This window comes from Bos taurus, chromosome 13 (genome assembly GCF_002263795.3).
Source record: "Bos taurus isolate L1 Dominette 01449 registration number 42190680 breed Hereford chromosome 13, ARS-UCD2.0, whole genome shotgun sequence".
Lineage (NCBI taxonomy): Eukaryota > Metazoa > Chordata > Mammalia > Artiodactyla > Bovidae > Bos > Bos taurus.
This window is the reverse complement of record NC_037340.1, coordinates 75,722,484-75,744,741: the sequence shown is the minus strand read 5'-3', so window position 1 is coordinate 75,744,741 and position 22,258 is coordinate 75,722,484. Positions and strand designations below refer to the sequence as shown.

At 48.6% G+C, this 22,258-nt stretch overlaps 1 protein-coding gene across 5 annotated transcripts in view; it reads right to left on the bottom strand.

The window, feature by feature from the left end:
* The window catches only part of EYA2 (EYA transcriptional coactivator and phosphatase 2), a 264,116-nt gene that overhangs the window by 17,043 nt on the left and 224,815 nt on the right, over window positions 1-22,258 (bottom strand). For all 5 annotated transcript variants that reach the window (XM_010811532.4, XM_010811531.4, XM_059892762.1 and 2 more), the window contains 2 exon segments: window positions 6,225-6,283; window positions 537-697 (listed from right to left, as the gene is read on the bottom strand). In XM_010811532.4, the coding sequence (XP_010809834.1) occupies window positions 537-697; window positions 6,225-6,283 (220 nt within the window).

Below are 22,258 nucleotides of genomic sequence, written 5' to 3'. Positions count from 1 at the left end.
ACCAGCTCCCAGGTGATGCTCATGTGGCTGCTCCAGGGGCCACAATCTGAGTAGTAAGGGCTGAAGCCTGTGGCCCTCAAGCTTTCAACAAGCATCAGAATCACCTGGAGGGCCAGTCAAGATACAGAGGGCCAGGCCCACCCCAGAGCTGCCGATCTGACAGGTTTGAGGTGGGTGCCAGAGAATCTGCATTTCCAATGAGCCTCCCGGTGACCCTGATGCTGCTGGTCCGAGGACCAGAGGTGGAGAACCACGGCAGGGCCGGAGGCGTGATCATGCATGGGCAGGACATGTCATCACTTCCTCAGCTTCCCCAGACCCAAAGTGGGGGTGACGAGATCATAGTGCCCTCTCCCAGAGGGCGTCATGAGGGCCACCCCGGGTGAGCTAGGGTCTGCGGGCCTCTCGGAGCCTGGCGCCACGCAGGTGGGATGTGAGTGACAGCATCCACTCTTGATGAATTCCCTTCGGTCCGGGGGTGCGCCCGGGGCCCAGGCAGGCAGACCCTCCGAGCGCCCTCTCCCCGGCCCACTCACCGCCGACGTTGTTCTTGTAGGTGTTGTACATCTCCTTCACCCGCCGGTAGCGGAAGGCCAGCTTCCTCATCCAGTCCACGCCGCCGTGCACGCCGGAGCCCAGGCACAGGTTGGCTCCCGGGGCCGAACTGTGGAAGCCATCGGCGGAGAAGTTGTAGGTGCTGGGGAGACGGCAGAGGGAGAAGAGACAGCGTTATTGTGGGGAGGTGGGAGCTTCTCACCAGGAGACTTGTGGGTGGGCTTATGTTTGCCTGTGTCCCCGAACGTGCGAGGATGCTCTGAGTATCTGCGTTCTGGGAGAAGCAGGATCAGAGCTTTCCTTAACTTCCCAAACAACAGTGGCATCCTGTGCTCGTGCCCAGTCAGCATCCATTCTCTTTCCTTCTGGTATCAAAGAACATCTCTGTTTTCTTTTTTCTTTTTTTGAGGGGCAGTCATCTGTTCCCTGCATGCAGTGCAAGCCAAGGAAAGCCTCTCTCCCCCCCACTTTGGAATCTGAAGCTGGAAAGGCAATTCCAAAAAAGTGGTTGGCCTCGGTTCACCCCGAGAGAAGAGTCCAGAAGAAAATACCAGTGAGCTCTTGATACTTTGATCCCCAAATCTGCCCTGCCTCACATACCTCGAAAGGCCTGGCGGCTAACCCTTTCTTCCTCTGCTGTGAGCATCTCTGTGTCTTTCCATAGGCATTCCCCACGCTAATTTTATCTTTTAAACTAGGCAGAGTCACAGTTCTCTGGTGGTCCAGTGGTTGGGAATCCACTTGCCAGTGTGGGGGACACAGGTTCAATCTCTGGTCCCAGAAGATCCCATGTGCTATAGAGCAGCTAAGCCCCCCAGGCCACAACTACTGAGCCCGCAGTCTAGAGCCTGTGCTCCGCAACAAGAGAAGCCACCGCAGTGAGAAGCCTGCGCTCTGCAAGGAGTAGCCCCTGCTTGCCCCAAGTGGAGAAAGCCTGTGCACAGCGCTGAAGCCAAAAAAAGAAAAAATCAGGCAGAGTTGATTGCTGGTACTTTGTAGATAGAACCCTCCGTCAGCATGAAGCATGCCCTGGGGACATGTCAGAGCATCACAGGAAGTTAATGACAGGAGTGCCAGCTGGGAACCAGAAGGGGGAACTGTGGGCGATTTGTCACCTACAGCAGCTAGAGCGCGAGAAGGAAAACCCCAGGTCTCATGGAACACCATTTTCTTTCCCTCCACCGGAAGCCTGGTACAGGTCTGCAAAATCATGGGACGTCACAAGGCAATGTGTGGACCAAAAACTTCCAAAGTGCAGGTCTCTTCAGAGAGAAAAAGCCTGGGTGTGGTGTGGGGAGCAGTTCAGCGTGGTACCAGGGCCTCTCAATGGCGGCGGGGGCAGCTGGCTGACATTTTTCTCTTCCTATTATTTTGTTGTTTCTGGATTATCTGTGATGGGTTAAGGGTGGAGATGTGATGCACTAGGAATGAAACAACACTGGGGAATTGTACCCTAGGTATCCCCAGTTCAACACAAGTGCTGCGACAGAGAAAAGGGAATTTGGAAGTAGGAAGTCCTGGGTCATTCTCTCCTGTGCATGGGGCTCAGCCTGAATATCAAACTGGTGACAACAAAACCCTTGCAGGATCCACAGAGATGCCTTACGTGATGCCTCAAATTTGAAATCAGATTTCACCACTGGGGCAGGCGGCCCAGGAGGACACTGAGCAGGGTGCCTTAATGTGAAAGGGCTCAGCTGCAGATGCAGGGATTCTCTCCAGAGGAGGCTGGATGGACAATCCCAGAGATACCAGTGGGCTGACACAAGCTGTTCTTCAGACAAATTCTTGCCCATATGGCCATAAACACACACACATTCACCTGGGTCATTTTTCACAGACATTTGTGAGTGTGTACAAGATTAGAAGCAAGTAAGTCATAATATCAGCAAGTGGTGAGTTGGAGATGGTAGATTTGAATAGGGGTAATCACAGTCTCTGCTCTGCTTTTTACTGAATTACTCAGATTTAAATAGATGAGGAATTCCCTGGTGGTTCAGTGGTTAGGATTCCATGCTTTCACCGTTGAGGGTGTGGGTTCAATCCCTGGTCAGCGAACTAAGATCTCCTAAGCTGTGTAGCATGACCAAAAAAAAAGAAAAAAGAAAAATACAGATTGTGTGTAATTAGCTTGTTCGACCACTAGCTTGATAACATGGTATTTAACATCGTAACTTCTGAGATCTTGAGAACATTACTAAAAAATGTCTTCTGCCTGGAGATAAAATGTGGCTGTTCTAACAACTTGTTTGCATGACTCTGGTCCCAGAGCTGACACCTGCATCTCCCAGAGGCTCTCGGGTTAACCCGCCCACCGCTGCTCTGTGTAGCACAGACTCCTCCCCACCGTTCCTGAACCGCAAGGGAGCCTCCCCAGCGGGTCTGGCGCAATGGATTCTGGCCCCAGAAGTCCTGCACAAGCTGGGACCATCTCTCCTGAGGACTGGAAAGTGAAATTATGGAATCCTTCCTCTTTCCCACCAAAGATGCCGGTGGGTTTGTCACACAGAGGTGTTGCTGTCACTTTTTTCTCAGCCCCTCCCTTGGGTGGCGGTGATCAGGGGCTAAAGAGAAATAAAATACGCCCAACTAGTAAAAGGGAGCAGACAACATCTAATCAAAGGGACAGAGAGCCATTTAGTAAGGATTATTCACTGTGCTGGGCACTTTTCGAGCACATTCTTAACCTGATGAGAAAGGGGCTATGTGACTTTATCCCATCAGGGCTCCTCTTTTCTAGAACTGACACTTTTTGTTTTTCTACCTGAGAATTTTGCTTTATTGGGTGTTTGGATAAATACAAGGTTACTTCTTATCTGAGTGACCACCACTATGTCTAATGTTAAATGGAAATCATTACATAGCTTGCTGTATATAAGGTCTCTTTCTCTGGATTTTAAAACATTTTTAACTCATTAGTTTTATCAAGTAAAGGAAATTTTATAAGAGTTCTTTTCAATTGACGCAGTAAGGGAAAATATTTTGGATATTTCACAATATTTTATAAAAAATATTAAGACATTTTTTCCTGAAATTTAAGTTTCACATTTTGGAGTAGTATTTAAAACCATTGATATGAATAGCCTGATGAGTGATATTCAACTATAGTTTTTTTTTTTTTACATATGTTGGGAAAATACGTATTTTTTATGAAAGTCAGTGGATTTTGATAAATTACAATACAAAGACCATGTCCCTAGGAAGAGAAATTATAAGAGGGAATGTTCATAAGGTTTGAAATACAAATGTTACTAAGGAGAATCATATGCCCCAAGAACCCACACTTTAAATTGCCACATACTCCTTCCTCTGTACTGTCAAGGTTCTCATCTTGCTAGAGAATTTTGTTTTTTCACTTAATTTCTATCAACTTCTTTTCCATTTTTTTTTTTTTTTAAGAGTCTATGGAAGAACAGCTTCAGACCACTTCCCATCCAGTGGTCTGAGCACCGCAGCCTCCAACGAGGAGCCGCTGGGCAGGCACAGAGGGCGTCTGTGTGACTGTAGAGCCATCTGTGGCCTTGGTTGAGTGGCGGTGAACTTGGGTGCTGGAGCACCCATTCACCCTAACGTTCCTCCTTTTCAAAAGTGGCTTCTTCTCCTTTTTCAAACTCTTCTGGATCCCTGGAGAAGTGGAGCTCAGGCACGACCTCCTGGGTACTCACGGGAGATGGTACCGCGCATGTGCGACTTCCCGGACCAGTATCCACCGCCTCAGACCCGCTGGGGAAGCTCCCTTGGTATCGCAGGGACCGCTCAGAGGAGAGTCTGTGCTACACAGAGCAGCGGTGGCGGGTTAACCCGAGAGCCTCCGGGAGAGGCAGGTGTCAGCTCTGGGATGGGTAGCCACCAGTAGCCCCTCCCTGGGTAGTGCAGAAAGGCTAGAGGATTTATTGAAAAACGCTGACTTAAAACTCAGCGGACACCCTGGGGAGATGGCTGGATGTGCTGCCAAGAGGTGGAGGGCAGGGCAGGGTGTCCATGAATCCTGCCTCCCGCACTTACCAGCTGTGTCAGGTTGGGCAAGTTACTTGACCTCTCTGCACCTCCTGTTCCCGTGTAAAACGAGGGTGGTAAGAGCCACTTTCCCCTAACTGCTGTGAAGGCGCAATGAGGTGAGCCATGTGAAGCATCTGGAGCAGGGCACGGTGCAAGATAAGGACGGTGCCGCTGTTTCTTTTCACTGTTTGTTTGTTTTTTTTTAATTAATTATTTTTTGGCCACCTTTGTGGCACGTGGGATCTTAGCTCCCCAGCCAGGGATCAAACCTGTGACCCCTGCCTTGGAAGCAGAGAGTCTTAACTATTGGTCCACCAGGGCAGTCTCAGTTTTTACTATTAACTGAGGGAAAAAAAAGGGGGGGAGGCGTTTGATGCCTAGCACACAGTAGGTCCTTAACAGATATTTCCTGAATGAACACATGGGGAATTTGGCTCCTAGGGGCAAAAAACACCCTTGGATTGTGGATTCTTGAAGTGAGTTGGTACCCAACAGCTTAGCTCGAGTCAGGGTTCAGAGGGGCACTGCTTTCGATGCAAGCCAGCCACTACAGCAGAGAGGATAAAAATGGAACGCTGGTTGCTTATTGCTTTCAAAGGGAGAGTGGTTCCCAGGGATGACTTCATGGAAAGGACACAATTAGCCTTGATCTGGGATTTATTTACTCCATAAATTGAGCAGTCCCGGCGGGCCCTGGAGCCTGGTCCTGGCCAGGCCTGACTGCAGAGGATTTTCTGAATGGCTAATTAAAGCGAAGCAGGCGATGCCTACCAATCACTTCTAATTGAGCTGGGCTTTGAAAAGACTTGCAGGGCTCAGTAACAGACACTTTGATTTCTTTTTTTTGGAGTAAGTTGGAAGACACACCTCAGAAGCCAACGCTAAGCAAAATTACCACAAACGGCCCACAAGCAAAACATCGTTTTGGTCTCACAATACTTTTGATGGGCCGAGAGGTGCTGAATAGTGATCATTTTGATAAGCACAGATTAACAAGGGTTTTGTTTTTATAGTGGGCAGGCTTGGAACATTCCTCAGCCACATTCTTCAGAAAGCTGTCTCATTTTGAGCAGTTGGGGACCTTATTTCTGGAATTCATGTCCTTGGAGTGATTTTCCTAGAAAACCTACATACCATTTATTCATTCAAGAAATATTTTTGAGTGTTGACTGTGTTGATCTTATATCAGATTATATATATATATATATATATATGTTAATGAGTGCAGTCAATCCTTGGAAAAAGGTGTACTAAACTCTTGATGGTAGTGATTCTGGGAGGCAAGATTAGGAGTGGTGTATGACAGTTTTTACAATATGCATGCATTAGTTTATTCTTGCGGGATCTTAGTTCCCTGACCACAGACTGAACCCGTGCCCCCATGCATGGATTACTTTAGTTAGCAGGGCAAAAAAAGACCCACAAAGAGATCAGCAGAAGCAGAGTTACAGGGGATTTATGGGAAGCTCAGCTCCAGTGATTTGAGATGATGTGGAAGAAGCTGTAGGGTCGGGGGCATGACCGTGCTTTTTGAGTTCAGAGAAACAAGTCCCAGTTATGGTGGAGGCAGGCACACCCTTCGCTGATAACCAGCTTCCTCTCTGCGTCCCAGTGATAGGTGAGCTTGATTCGCAATCAGAAGGGGCATTTTTGATTCCCTGAATTCCTACCTTAAATCTTGCCCATTGTCATCAGATGAGACATCGTCCACGTGGATCTGGTCACAATCCTATGGAGAATTTGGCAAGAAGAGAAAAAGGGAGATATGTGACTGATGAAGCTGATGCAGGCTTTGAGAGCTGATTTCATAAGCTGGAGGGTGAAGGAGCACTGGACTGGGAGTCAGGAGTCTTGAATTCCAGTCCAGACTTTGCTACTAAATGTTGGGTGACCTTGGGTAAGTCTCATCCTCTTCTGCCTTTGGTTTCCTTATGAAGGAGCTGTTTGGCTATAAGGGGTGGTAATGACTGTATAATTTATCATGCACTCCCTGACAGTTTTGCAGTGTAAAGGGGGCTGCTATTAGTAATACACTGGGAGGACAGGAACAAAATAGGACCAATCCAATCTCCCTCTGTCCTCAGGTTACACTAGGACCTACGGTCACCATGGCCATACCGTGGAAGCCTTTGCTTTGTTCAAGGTGCTTCCTCTGTGTGGAGGGCTCTCTGCTTTCATCTGCTTAGTGAACCTTGTATTCTTCAAGCATTAGCTTCAGGAGGTACCCCCTGCCCAAGTTCCCCTCTGTGTCCCACCACCTGTGACCATCATTTATTGAGCACTTACTATGTGCCAGGCATATAGTTTGGGCTTCCCTGGTGGCTCAGAGGGTAAAGCGTCTGTCTGTCTGCAATGCAGGAGACCTGGGTTTGATCCCCGGGTGGGGAAGATCCCCTGGAGAAGGAATGACAGCCCATTCCAGCACTCTTGCCTGGAAAATTCCACGGACTGAGGAGCCTGGTAGGCTACTGTCCATGGGGTCGCAAAGAGTCGCACACGACTGAGCAGCTTCACGTCTGCTATGTGCCAGGTTACCCTTTCAAGTGCTGGCCATTCAATGGATTCCAGTAACAAGCTGCGGCCATCACTCATGTTCTCTGCAGAAATACCTTAACACGTGGCAGTTAAGACAGAGAGAAGGGGATGACATTGGTGGGCACGTGACCCAGGTTCAGCCAATCAGAGAGACCCAGGGTCCTCTGGCCACAGTGATTGCTTCAGAGATGAGGGTGTGGTCTCAGATGGACCAATGAGAACCAGCCCTGGGACTTTTGAGAAAGAGGAGCTCTCCTTTCTCTGGGGCTGCTGGATGGTGGGGTTAAGCCTGGGGCTGTTAGAGGAAAGCAGGTCTGGGAGCCGGAGAGAGGGATGAGGTCCGATCACATGACTCGCTCTATCCCGCCGCAACTGAGAGGAGGCCACCCTGACCACTATAGTAGGCTGAACCGCAGCCCCCCCAAGATGTGTTATGTCCTAATCCCAGGAACCTCACAGGGCAAAAGGAACTCTGTAGATGTGATTAAGTTAACCATCTCGACATGGGGAGAGTACGCTGGTTGGATCCTGAATGTAATTACAAGGGTCCTTGCAAGTAAGAGGCAGAGGGGTATTATTTGATGACAGAGAAGAGAACTGGAGTGAGGTGCATTGAAGGTGGAGAAAGAGGCCACAAGCCAAGAAATACAGGTAGCTGCCAGGAGTCGAAAAAGGCAAAGAAACAGTTTCTTCCCTTAAAGTCTCCAGAAGAAACCAGCTCTGCCGACATCTTCGGCCCAGTGAAATTGATTTTGGACGTTTGACCTCTAGAGCGGTGTTGTTTTAAGCCACTAAGTGTGTGGTAATTTGTACAGCAGTCACAGGAAAGGAATACATGGACTTTTCTGTTTAAGGGAGTGGAGAGGGGTTTTCTGCAGTTGGCAACCAAGAGGCAAGGGTGATGCCAGTGCCCCCAAGGAGGCCACATGCAAATCCCACCAATCCTGTGAAGAGCTCCACCTCCATCATAAAGTACATTCAGGTGAAAGATCCATAAGGCAAAAATCATGAGTGTGCTGTGCGTGCCACCATGGTACTGATTATAGTGTCAGGCTCTGCAATCTGATCGCCTGGGTTTGGATCCTGGACCTAACCACTGCCTAGCTGTGTGACCTTGAGCACATGACACAGCCATCCTGAACCTCAGAGGTCAGACTGGCAAATGGAGATAACAACAGAACCTGCTTACGTGGTTAACGAGAGAAGAAAAGCCTGGTGCTACATAAATGTTAGCTTTGATTACTGTGTTAAGATTTGTAAACATCCACGTTTTGGTTTTTGCAAGACAATTTCAGGGCGTAGAGACCTCCTAGTAAAGACTGTTAGAGAGAGAAGACACACGTGGAACTCTGAGCTTGACCTCTGAGAAAAAAACTGGTTGTTACATCCCTGGACTCCTCACAGGAGGAGACACGCTGGGGAAAAAAATGGTGCTATCAACATCTTGAGCAGATTTCTTTTTACACAAGGAGGAGGCTGGAATTCATCTTTGAGGACAGGAGCTTTGCTGGGGGATAATGGAACCACCTTCCCATCACTTGTGAAAGATATACAGAGGGACCCTGGTTGTCATGGAGATACAGGGGGCAGGGTGGAGACAGTCGTACCTGGGGAAGCCTGGGCGGCTTTGTGGGGATGAAGGTCGGAACCTAGAAGAAGGGGTGGTGTGGCGCTGACCCCTCCAAACCTCCTCACGGGGCTGTGGACTGGAGGGGGTTTGCTGAAGCCTCTGGCTTGGGAAGAGGTTTATGCCCAGAGTCCCTGGCCTGCTTTGCCCACAGTTCTGTGGCAGTGGCGAAGCAGGACTTGGGGTCCTGTGGCATGGGACCTGGTGTGTCTGAGGTCCCTGGGGGTGGGTGGTGCGCTCTGACACGCCTGGATGGCAGCAACAGCAGGGAGGTCCGCCCAGGGGCTTCCTTAGGGTCAGCCCTGGGCAGAGGGCAGCCAGACCAGAGGGCAAATGACATGGCGGCCGCTCAGCGGTGACTCCGACTGAGAGACTCTTTGGGTAGTAGTGGGAAAAAAAAACCTGGGAGGCAATGAATGACCACTCTTCAAGTTAGCAGATATCTGGCTGACACCTAAACCGTTTCTATGTATGATTCCACATCGCCTTTCTTTCCATGCACCCAGGATTCTAATCTCTTGGTGGGATAATTGATCCCTGTCCCTGAGACGGCGTGTTCTTTCCTAAAGAGTTGTGATGGCATACCTCTGACTGAAAAGGTCCTATAATCACGTTATCTAATACAGTAGCAATCAGCCACACGTGGTTCTTTTTTTTGTTGTTGTTAAATATTAACTTTATTTATTTGGCTGCTCAGGGTCTTAGTTGGGGCATGCAGGATCTTTGATCTTCACTGCAGCATGCAGGGTCTTTAATTGTGGCATGTGGGATCTAGTTCCCTGACCAGGGATCAAACCCAGGGCCCCTGCATTGCAGGCACAGAAACTTAGCCACTGGACCACCAGGGAAGTCCCCACACATGGTTCTTTATAGTTAGTTAGAATTAAATAGAGGACTTCCCTGGTGGTCCAGTGGTTTAGCATCTGCCTGCCAATGCAGGGGTCAAGGGTTCGATCCCTGCTCCAGGAAGATCCCACGTGCCACAGGGCAACTAAGCCCGTGTGCCACAACTACTGAGCCCACGTACTCTGGAGCCCAGGCTTTGCAACAAGAGAAGCCACTGCAGTGAGAAGCCCACGTGCTGCAACTAGAGAAGCCTCATGTGCAGCAGTGGAGACCCAGTGCAGTCCAAGATAAATAAATAAATTAAAAAGTTCAATAGAAAATTCAGTTCCTTAGGTCTATTTCATGGGCTCCATAGCCAAATGGAGCCAGTGGCTACCATACTGGATGGCGCACGTTTCCATCACTGCAGAAAATTCCGCTGGACAGCACAGCTCTGGAGGGACAAAGGAACAGGGTGGACAATTTCACTGCTGTGTTGACAGGTTCAGTTAGGGAAGAGCTTGAGAGCTGGCCAGGAGATGTATCTCATCTAGCCCAAACTGTCTTAAAACAATAAAACATTTTTTGGAAAAACAGCTCTCTCTCTCCCTGCCTCTCTCCCTCACTTCCCCTTCCTCCCTTCTCTCTCCCTTCTTCTCCCTCTTTCTCCGTCTCTCCAGATTTTCTGCTACTTTGAGAATTTACATGCTCTGGCAAGGCAGGGCTTGCATGCCTCTGTCCTGACCATCCACAGCCTCAAGCTCCATCTCCACCCCCCACAGCCTCTGCTGGGTTTTCCTCACTTTACCTCACTTGGGTCCCCCGTGAGCATCCTTGTTTGAGACCCCCGATCCAGAGCAATGTCATCAAGACGGAAGGATCCTAGGGCCTGCCATCCTAATAGGTTAACGAAGACTGTATTGAAAAGCCAGTGCTGACTTCCGAGACCCAGGCACCGAGGAGAAATTAATAGCAGATTTCCCCCAGTCCATTGCTTTGCCTGAAATTGGAAAAACACTGCCCAGTGGCCCCCGGTCCTTCCCTCAGGCTTGAAAGCTGCTCCGGGGGGTCACCCAGGCTCTCGGGCCCCCGGGCAGGGTTCCCTGCACTTTCCCTGACGTCAGGGGAAAGGCATGCGGGAAGGCTCTGGTTTTCTCATCTGCCAGGGGATTGTTGGGGGCGCTAAAGTGTGACAACAGTAGCGATCACATTTCGGGCTTAATAAAATACCATGACGCTCAGCTAGACGCTACCTCATACTCCGCCAGCTGACCTGGATCGAGTTACCTGCCGAGCCGGCACCGAGGGGAGCAGGACAGGCCGGAGGATGTGAGGATGGGCTGGGTCCCAGGGGCGAGGACCCCCGGCTCCTCAACTGGGCTGGGTCCTGGGGGCAAGGACCCCCGGCTCCTCAACTGGGCTGCGTGGGGGACAGGCATCCTCACGCTGAGGATGCCAGCTTCTCACTGCCCAGGGTGCCTTTGGCCTCTCTGGACTCAAAGTGTGACTATAATTTTGGGGGGGTGGATCTGAGCAGGAATGCCCTTCCAAGACAGAGTCGGGGGTTCCTGTGGCCTCAACATTGGTGAGGCGCAGTGGTGCTGAGGAACTGACACTTTCTGACCCAGAGAAACACACACAGAGTCCTGCACAAGGAGGCCATTCACCCCAGTGAGAAGCTGGAATCACCTGCAGTTCCCTCAACTGGGTCATGGCGGAATGAACTGTGGTATATCCATTCAGGACACTCCCACCCGGCCGCTCAGAAGGAAGACAGAGATTGTTAGGCTAGCACAAAGACGTCCTGCGGGGCAAAAAGCAGCAGACTAGAGAAGGAGATGGCCAGTATCACTGGGGTCTACACAGATTAAAAACTATGGGGTTGCAAAGAGTCAGACATGACTGAGTGACCGAACGGAACTGAAAAACAAAATGAGATACTATATACGAATGTATCCATACACATAAATGAAAATGGAAAGATCCGGAAGATCATAAATCTGGTTGGAAACAGGAACTTAACATGTCAAAGGGAAAGAGTCTCGGGAAAGAGTCTCCCTTGCTGCTCCCACCATGGTCTAAGCTATGATTACCTCCCACTTACACCAGGGGGCAGAAAACTATGACCTGGGAGCCAAATCTGGCCTGCCACCTGTTATATAAATAAAGTTTTATTGGAACACTGCCATGTTCATTCATTTACTTCCAGTCTGTGGCTGATTTTGTCCTGCAACAGGAGAAGTGAGTAGTTGAGACAGAGACAGTCTGACCCTGAAAAACTTAAAATATTTACTCTCTGGCTCCTGACAGAAGTTTGCGGACCTCTGACTCAGCTATTACCATCACCTCTTCATTTCTACCCTCCATCTTTCCAGCCTAGTTTTCATCCAGCAGCCAGAGGGATCCTGCTAAACCCTAAGTCAGATCCTGGCCCTCCCCTGCTCAAAACCCCACAATGGCTCCCACCTCCCTCCAAGTCCTCACCATGACTCAGGCCCCACTTGTCTGCACACCCTGCTACTCATCACCTTCCACTCCCCATTTCCCAATGCACTGCAGACATAGCCTCTGCTAGTGGAGAAGGCAATGGCACCCTACTCCAGTACTCTTGCCTGGAAAATCCCATGGACGGAGGAGCCTGGAAGGCTACAGTCCATGGGGTCACTAAGGGCAGACAGGACTGAGCGACTTCCCTTTCACTTTTCACTTTCATGCATTGGAGAAGGAAATGGCAACCCACTCCAGTGTTCTTGCCTGGAGAATCCCAGGGACGGGGGAGCCTGGTGGGTTCTATGCCGTCTATGGGGTCACACAGAGTCGGACACGAATGAAGCGACTTAGCAGCAGCAGCAGCAGCAGCAGCAGTCCTTCAACAACCCTCAACCTCTGGCCCCAGGGCCTTTGCACTTGCTGTTCCTTCTGTTCTGAATGCTTTCCCCCGCTCTCTTTCCAACTATCTAAAGCCTGCCAAGGTTTGTTGATGTCACTGCCTTTGTAAAAACTGCCCCAATTCTACCCCATTTCAGGACAAATGTTTCTCTGTTTCTGCAGTTTGTGGGGCCTGTAGGATGAATCTAGGCCCGATACACTGGCTAATTTGTTTCATCTACTAAACTGGGAAATCGTAAAGTAGTGTCCATTTTTTTTTTTTTAACTGGTTTTTGCAAGGTCAGAGAGTACAGCACAGACTCTGGGATCTGGGTCAAATTCTGACTCTGCTACTTATTAACAGAATGAACTTGGACAAGGTATTGAATCTTTTTGACTCTCAGCCTCTTTGTTTGTGATTGAGCTGCAGAATGGTACTTCCCACTTAGGGTTTTGTAAGGACTGAATGAGTCAATACAGATAGAGCACTTTGAAAAGTCCCTTGACTGTAGAAAATACCACATACACGTTTGTCTTGATTATTGCTAGTATTACTACTGTGGATTCCATAGCCTCAAACTGAATTGAGTTCACCACTGCAAGAGGTTCATGGATGGTCAGTTCTGCTGATGAAACAATTTAGAAGCAAAGCAGAACACTGTAGTCTTCAGTCCTAATCCCATGGACACGTCAGGAAGCTACACATTAATACATCTCAGGGAACAGGGCAGAAGAGAACAGGGGTAGACACATTAAGTTTCACATGGCCTTGACTTTATAGTTGGCCTTCAAAAGCCCATCCCTGGGCTCCAGTACCAGCCCTGCCATTTCCTAGGTGTGTGATCTTGGGCAAGTTACTGGATGAGTCTCCAGTTTGTTTGTTTGTTTGTTTTAAATAAACTTTAAATTTTAGAATACTTTTAGATTCACAGAAAAATTGTGACTATAGTATAGGGCGTTCCCATACAGCACATGCCCAGTTTCCCTTGCTGTTAACATCTTATATTCAAATGGCTTGTCACAACTAATAAATATCACTATATTATTATTAGCTACTGTCTATTTTTAATTCCGTTTTCCACTACCATCCTTTTTCCCTTCCAGGATCCCATCTGGGATACCATGATATATTTTTTCATCTTGTCTCTTTAGGTTCTTCTGGACTGTGATAGTTTCTCAGACTTTCCCTGGTTTTGGTGACAGTTTAAAGGAATGCTGGTCAGGTATTTTGCAGAATGTCTCTCAACTGGGATTTATCTGATGTTTTGCTCGTGGTTAGACTGGGGCTAGGGCTTTTGGTGAGGGAGATCGCAGAGGTGAAAGTGCCACTCCCAGCACATCACATCAAGGGTATGCTGTACCAGCATGACGTAACACTGGTGATGCTGACCTTGATCGCCTGGCTCGGGCAGTGTTCCTCAGGTCTCTCCACTGTAAAGCTGTCTCTTCTCCCCCACTTGTCTGTTTATTCAATCCTTTATCTGCGTCAGTACGGACTCACGGGCGCTTACTTTGTACTTAGGGTTGTGTGCGTGCTCAGTTGCTCAGTCACGTCCGACTCTTCGTGATCCCATGGACTGTGGCCTGCCGGGCTCCTCTGTCCGTGGAACTTTCCAGGCAAGAACACTGGAGTGGGTTGCCATTTCCTACTCCAGGGGATCTTCCTGAGGGATTGAACCCGTATCTCTTGTACCTCCTGTATTGGCAGGCAGATTCTTTACCACTGTGCCACCTGGAAGCCCATACTTAGGGTTAGATGCTATGTTATTTGTTTTAGTACTCAAATTGTTCCAGCTCTGACTCTTTCTGGTCAGCTCTTGTATCCCTATGACATACCCCATCATCATGGGGCTTTGTGAGTATGTCCTTAGTTTGGGGCACTGTAAGATGCTCCATGTTACCATGTCTTTCCTGTCCTGCCCTAGAATCAGTCTCATATCCAAGGAGCCCTGGTTCCTTTCACTGGAAAATGGTGTTTAGAAGCCAAGATCTGGGTGCCATGTACCCTAGTTGCTGCAGGAGTGTCACTGCTTCTGGGCCTTCAAGGTCTCCAGGGTTTTAAAACCATGAAATATGGTTACTGCATCCACTCGTCGGTGTGTGATGAGGCATACGGCTGGCCTGATAAAGGATTCCAATGATAGTCCAGACCCCTCCTTCCACCAGCATGCAAACTGAAGTTCAGACCGGGTCAGTGGAACTTACATACAGAGTCACAGGGCCTGGGCAAAGGTGCCCAGTGGCTGGGCTGGTGGTCCAGTGGCTAAGACTCCACACTCCCAACGCAGGGGGCCCTGGTTTGATCCCTGGTCAGGGAACTAGATCCCATATGCCACAACCAAGAGTCGAATGCCACAGCTAAAGATTCCTTGTGCTGCAACTAAGGCCCGGTGCAGCCAAATAAATACAATAGATAAATACTTAAAAAAAGAGAATCTTCTCTGAACCTACAATAATGTCCACTCTTTCATTCTGGATGTTGGTTACTGATCTCTTTTTCTCTCTCTTTTTTTTCCCCTTGTTTGTGTTTACCAAGGACTTATCTACTTAATGGTCTTTTCAATGACCAGTTCTTATTAATTTTCCTGGTTTTTCTAATAAATGTAATTCAAGGTTATCTGGATTAGACTCTGCCTGCATCCCACAGGTTTCGCTACTTTGTATCCTTGCTCATTTATGAACAGTAAGCCTGGTGGCAAATACCCATCAAAATCCATTCTGATTAAGCTGGTGACAGCTGGGCTTTTCCCGACCTGCTCTGCTGTGGTCCAATCCCATTACTTTTTGTCCTTGGCTGCTTGGAGACACGAACGCAGAAAGGAAATTGTTGACAAATTTGCTTTAGAAAAATGACTCAGAGCGCAGATGGACTCCCTGCCCACTCCTCCTCCAAGGCAGGTATATTTTAAGAGCGAGGTTGCTTAATCCTGCCTCTAGATTAGCCGGCGAGGGGCCTGCTTCCTGGGAGGGAAACCCGGGCCATCTTCCTCGTGTTGTCTGCATGTTTAAGTTCTCTGAAGAGCATTAAAGAGGCTGTGGTCCATGTTGCATTAATGGTCAGTTGGGCAGGACGTTCTGGAGAGCAGCTCAGCGCTGACACGGTGAAATATTACTCTCCCTGATAGCTCCTGCAGAACCATAAATCAGATGCTTAGCAATCAGGCCTGTGTGTCAGGCAGGCAGCCACGGCCTGCCCAGACTCCAGCTACTTCTGAGTGCCTCCAGCATGAGCCTTCCCAGAGCTCCAGCAGCATCTAGAAATGTCCTCCCTCTGGCCCACCTGCCTGCCTGGCCAGGCCTGAGTTGGGCCGGGGATACCTTTTGCCAAAACCTTTCCGTTGATCTCGTTTCTTATGAAGGACTCTTTTCTTCCACCCACTCTGTGGACCTGTTCTCCTTCTCCAAGTCTCCATTCATCTCAAAATTGTATCTTCTTTGAAAGATAAATATCCTAGCCTAGAAGTCAGCTTAGCCCGGGATCAGACCTCCACTCTGTTCTTACTAGCTCTGTGACCCTCGAAAAGTGACCTCTCTGGGTTTCATTCTTCATCCATAAAATAGTCTTAAAAAAGAAACAACTCCTTTGCATGGCACTTAAGATTTCAGTGAGAAAATGCATGTGTGATGCTGGGCACAGTGTTAGAGCTCAATACAAGTCAGCCCTGAGTACGTTAACCTCTCTGTGCCTCAGTCTTCCCGTCTCTAAAATGGGGATACATAACAGAATCTACCTCTGTGGCTGCTGTAAAGGTTAAATGAAGGCATACAGGTGAGCCCTCAGGACATGTCAGCTGTCACTGTGATTGCATTTATTATTCCCACCAGTGCCTCCTACTCAGCTCCAGCCTCTGTCCATGTCCTGCTTTATAGAAATGCATTTAGATTCTCTGTTTATTGCTTTGTTCCTGTTGCGGGGGTCGCGGGGAGGGAGGGTGCTCTAGTACTGTAGTGTGGTTTAGGCTGCTGTTATCTGTGTGACCTTTATATATACAATGTGAAGATGCCGTGCTAATTCACAGAGGAGTTTCTCATCTTCACTTTCTTCACGTGCACCAGGAATTTATTTTCTTGCTGTCAGTCCTTCTCCAGGCTTCCTGGCACATCTATCCTCCCTGCTCCCCCTTTCCCTCAGAACCTGCTGTCTACAGCCCTGTGCAAGTCGAGATTTCCCACTGGGAATCTCTGCTCTTAGCCAGATGGCAATCTCTCCTGGGAGAGACTGCACAGCACAGCCGATGCATGGAAGGGCTCCAGAGCCAGCTGCCTGGGTCTGAAGACGGCCTCTGCCAACTGTGTGACTTTGGATTGTTCGCTTAACCCTTCTGTACCTCAGTCTCTTCATTTGTAAAATAGATGTTATGGACTGAATGTTTGTGTCCTCCCCGAATTCATGTGTGGAAGTGTGAACCCTCAGTGTGGCTCTGTTTGGAGAGGGGGCATCTAAGGAAGTCATTAATGTTAGGTTGTAAGGGTGGGACTCTGATCTGATAGGATTAGTGTGTTCATTTGGGCTTCCCTGGTGGCTCAAGGGTAAAGAATCCACCTGCCAAGGCAGGAGACACAGGTTCGATCCCTGGGTCAAGAAGATCCCCTGGAGAATGAAATGGCAACCCATGCCAGTATTCTTGCCTGGGAAATTCCATGGACAGAGAAGCCTGGCGTGCTATAGTCCGTGGGGTTGCAAAGAGTCAGACATGACTTAGCAACTGAGCACATGTGCTCATAATAGTCAAGAAGAGACTCAAAACTGGCTAGCACACACACACACACACACTCTTTTTTTTTTCCTCTCTCTCTCCTGTACACACATCGAGGAAAGGTCACATGGAGACAGCGAGAAGGTGATCTCTACAAGCCAGGAAAAGAACTTTCACTGGAGACCACATTTGCCAGCCTCTTAATCTGGGACTTCTGGCCTCTAGAACTGTTAGTTGCTCAGTCGTGTCTGACTCTGTGTGACCCCAGGACTGTAGCCTGCCAGGCTCCTCCGTCCATGGGATTCTCCAGGCAAGAACACTAGAGTGGGTTGCCATTCCCTTCTCCAGGGGATCTTCCTGACCCAGGGGGTGAACTTGGGTCTCCTGCATTGCAGGCAAATTCTTTACCATCTGAGCCACCAGGGAAGTCCCTAATTTATTTCTGTTGTGTAAGCCATATAGTCTGTGGTGTTTTGTTATGGCAACTAGGGCAGACTGAGACAGTGGGGATAATAATAACCAGGATTAAACAAGTTAATACCTATAAACTACTTAGAACAGTGCCTGGTACCTGGTAAGTGCTCAGAAACTGCCAACTGTGATTACTGTTCTTGTTATTACTATTATCATCACCATCCTAACTGAAAATGTAGGTCATGACTTACAAATTTAGGGCTCCAGAGCTGCACTGTCTCATAGAACTTCCTACGATGAGTTGTTATTTAAGTCACTAAGTCGCGCCTAACTCTTTGCAACCCCATGGACTATAGCCCGATAGGCCCCTCTGTTCATAGGATTTTCCAGGCAAGACTACTAGAGTGGGTTGCCATTTCCTACTCCAGGGGCTCTTCCCTTCCCCGGGATCAAACCTTCATCTCCTGCTTGGCAGGCAGATTCTTAAACACTGAGCCACCATGGAAGCCTAACAATGAGTACAGTGAGGTAAATGTTCTGTCCTGTCCAATATGACCATCAGCTACACGTGGCTTATTACATTAAAATTACTTAAATACAATGAAAAATCCAGGGCCTCAGTCACACTAGCCACATTTCAAGTGCTCAGCAACCTCAGGTAGCCAGTGGCTACTGTGCTGGACAGCGCAGAACAGAACACTGACTGCTCAGAAAATTCTACTGGACAGCCCTGCTCTAGAATACTGGCTTTCAAGTGTTTTGACTGTGACCTTCCATAAGAGACACGTTTTCTATCACAGAGAGATTTAAATTACTGAAACAGAACTGATGTCACTGAAACAATTTCTCAAACAGTATTCACTACGACGACTTGTGGTGCACTCTTATCCCACCTCTTTCAGTCAACTCTCCTGTTTAAATGTTTAAAAAATTGGCTTCTAATTACCAGAGAAATGCAAACCTCAACTGTAAGGAGGTATCACCTTACACCAGTCAGAATGGCCATCGTTACGGCTACGGCTAAGTCACTTCAGTCGTGTCCGACTCTGTGCGACCCCACAGACGGCAGCCCACCAGGCTCCCCCGTCCCTGGGATTCTCCAGGCAAGAACACTGGAGTGGGTTGCCATTTCCTTCTCCAATGCATGAAAGTGAAAAGTGAAAGTGAAGCCGCTCAGTCGTGTCCGACTCTTAGCGACCCCATGGACTGCAGCCCACCAGGCTCTTCTGCCCATGGGATTTTCCAGGCAAGAGTACTGGAGTGGGCTGCCATTAAAAAGTCCACAAATAACAAATGCAGGAGAGGGTTTGGAGAAAACCTCCTACACTGGTGGTGAGAACATAAATTGGTGTAGCCAGTATGAAGAACCAGATGGAGGTCCTTTAAAAAATGAACAATGGAGTTACCATATGATCCAGCAATTCCACTCCTAGGCAGGTGTTGGGAAAAAACTCCTAATTCAAAAAGACACATACACCCCATGTTCATTGCAGCACTATTTACAATAGCCAAGACACGGAAGCAACCCAGTGTTCATCAACAGAGGAATGGATAAAGAAGATGAGGTACATACACACAATGGAATATTACTCAGCCACGAAAAAGAATTTACTAACGTCATCTGCAGTAACACGAGTGAACCTAGAGATTATCATATAGTGAAGTCAGAGAAAGACAAATAACATATGATATCACTTACATGTGGAATCTAAACTATGATACAAATGAACTTATTTACAAAACAGAAACAGACAAAGAAACAAACTTATGGTCACCAAAGCGGAAAGGGAGTTTGGGATGACCAGATATACAACACCATATATAAAATAAACAATAAGGATTTATATTTAGCACAGGGAACTATATTCAATATCCTGTAACAAAGCACTTAGAAAAGAATATGAAATAATATAGGTATATAACTGGATCACTTTGCTGTACACCAGAAACTAACATAACATTGCAAATCAACTATACTTCAATAAAACAAACAAACAATAAATAAAACCTTAGTTTCATTCTAAGCAATATCACCAATGATATCACTGGCATAATGTGCTAGTCATACCCACCCTCCCCCAAAAAATTAGTAAGAAAAAAAAGTAAGTTTAACAACAAAAAATATTTTTTTTCAAGTAAGTTACATGAAGCCTGGGTCGTGCTGAATGCTAGGTAATTCGTAAATACGGTAGAGTTGACTAGGTGATATGCAAATACAAGGGCTCCGCATAGCACTTCTCAACGGGGTGCCCCTGGCATTTTGGGTGGAATGGTTCCTCATTGCACAAGGCCGTCCGAAGTACTGGGTTATGTGGCCTCTCTGGCTCCGCCTGCTAGAAGTCAAAAATTCTTCCCTTTCGTGTGATAACCCACTCTTCCCTCCCATTTCGACACTCACTCTCCTCCACTTGACACCTGAGAGCAGGGAAGGTGGGAAAAGCGAGGGCCGGCTGCCTCTTGCCTGAATCTGCCCTGCCCCACTCACCTCGGGGCCACGCGGGTGATCGGCATCGCCACCCCTGCGGTGCACTGAGCCCTGAAATCAAAGCCCAGAGGGCTTGCCCCCCAGCGCCTGCAGTCACTGGGACGCAGGACTGGGTCCCGCCCCGGCGTGGCGGGAGCGCACGCGCAGTTCCGTGAGCCCCGGAGGCTTGACCGCTCTGGAGCTGTCGGCGTGTGAATTCAATCGAGCCTCCACCCTCGCCCCGCAGCCCCGCTGGCATTTCAGGTGAGGGTCCTCTGCCCTGGATTTTCCTTCAAAAGAAGCAGTTCTCGCACAAAGGCAAACTGGCCAGGTAATTGTCAAGACTTTTGCCCAGATTCCAGCAACTGGCTGTCAACGGAGGTCCAGGTCAGCCACCACTGTCTTTTCTTTGCCATATCTCTGTATTATAAGTATTGTTACCGAATTATGGTAAAATCAGGGATTGGGTAAGCTAGTTGTATTTTCTAGCTCATCACACAATGCATCTAACAATTATTAATCAGTTTGCCCCTGTACCAAGTTACCCCATTCTCGTGTCATCCCAGTGACACATGTGGCCACTGGTGGGGAGCCCCATCTGCTGGACATGTACACGGGAGCAGGCTCTGTGCTGACTGCTTCCATACATCTCCCATCATCACGATAACCCTGGAAGGTAGGGACTTTTCAGCTACCCCTTTAACAGATGAGAAAACTGAGATTCAGAGAGATGCAGTGACTCACTCAGGTCACACAGCCCAGGAGATGGTGGGGCCAGGAGTCAAAGGCAGACTGAGCTGATGAGCAGGTGCTTGCCCTGAACTCAGGATGCGCATCCCAAATGTCCAGAGGGAAAGCTGAACTTGGCACCTACTTTGTCTCTGACCAGTTCTTCCTCCGTGGATTCCACCCTCCCCTCCCCCGCCCCAGGAGCCCTTTCACCCTTGAGGCCCAGAATCAGATTTAATGCAAAACACTTGCTTCCACCATTTCCCTCTTTGGTCTTCTCCACCCAGCAGCCAGGGGGCGCCTCTGAACCACGAGTCAGGTCATTTTGCTCCCCCGCTCAAAATCGTCCAGTGGCTTCTGGTCACACTCAGAATGTGATCTGGAACTTTACCATGGGCCATATGATCTGTCTTCCCCTCCCCCAAATCCTTCCTGCTCTGGCCTCTCCTCCCTGCTCCTGGAACTTGCCAACTTTGCCCATGCCCCAGGGCCTTTGCACTGCTGTTTTCTCTGTCTGGCACACTCTTTGCTTAGATACCCACATGATTCTCTCTTTCACCTCCTTCAGGTCTCTGCTCCAATGTCAGAGAAGTCTTATCTGGTTATACCAAGTAAAATACCCCCTGGGTCCATCTCCTTTGACTTTGCTAGGCTCTCTTTGGAGCATTTCATCTGACATTTTATATTCAGTTATTTATGGTCTATTTCCCCAACTGGAAGGTCAGTGCGTCCAGGGTGGGGGATCTTGCTGTGCTTTTTTTTTTTTTTTTTGGCCACTGAATTCACAGCACTTAAGAGTAGGGCCTGGCGAACGCTAAATTCTCCATAAATCACTGCTGCTTGTGGAAGCCGACCACCTAATTTACAGACAGCACTGCAGGCTCAGAAAAAGGGATCAGACTTTGCTCCTTAAATGCCATCATCTAACCATTGGCCCAGGAGCCAGGCCTTGCACTGGGCTCCGCAGACAGCATGCCTCTGCCCAGCCCGGAACAGCCTCCCTGCAGAGCTCCACGAGGCTGCTCTTCAGATTTTGACAGGGGCTCCCCGGCACCAGCAAGCAGTATGTTTTCACTTGTGTGAGTCTTAACTTCTCCATCGAGGAACGTGGTTTCAATTCTGCCGAGGTGCCCTTGGGGCTTCTGGCATTGGGGACATTTTGGAAAAAAAAAAAAAGTGTAGAGAATAAAAACAAACTGTCTTCCCTGAGTAGCTCCAGCTGGTAATTAAGATGGTTTTCTAAGAGGTGCGACTTTGACTTTGGGGCCAGTGAGGAATAGCAGAGGGGGCAAGGGTCTGAAGATACGGGCTTGAACTCACATACAACGGTCCCCTCAAAATACCTGGCTCTGAGTCTCAGTTTCAACCAAGGTGGACAAAGCCCCTACTGTGTATCTGCCTTTCTATTGCATAAGAGCTTCAAACGCTTATGTATTTGCCTCACAGTTTGGTATCATCGGGCTTCCCTGGTGGCTCAGATGGTAAAGAATCTGCCTGCAGTGTGGGAGACCAGGTTCGATCCCTGGGTTGGGAGGATCCCCTGGC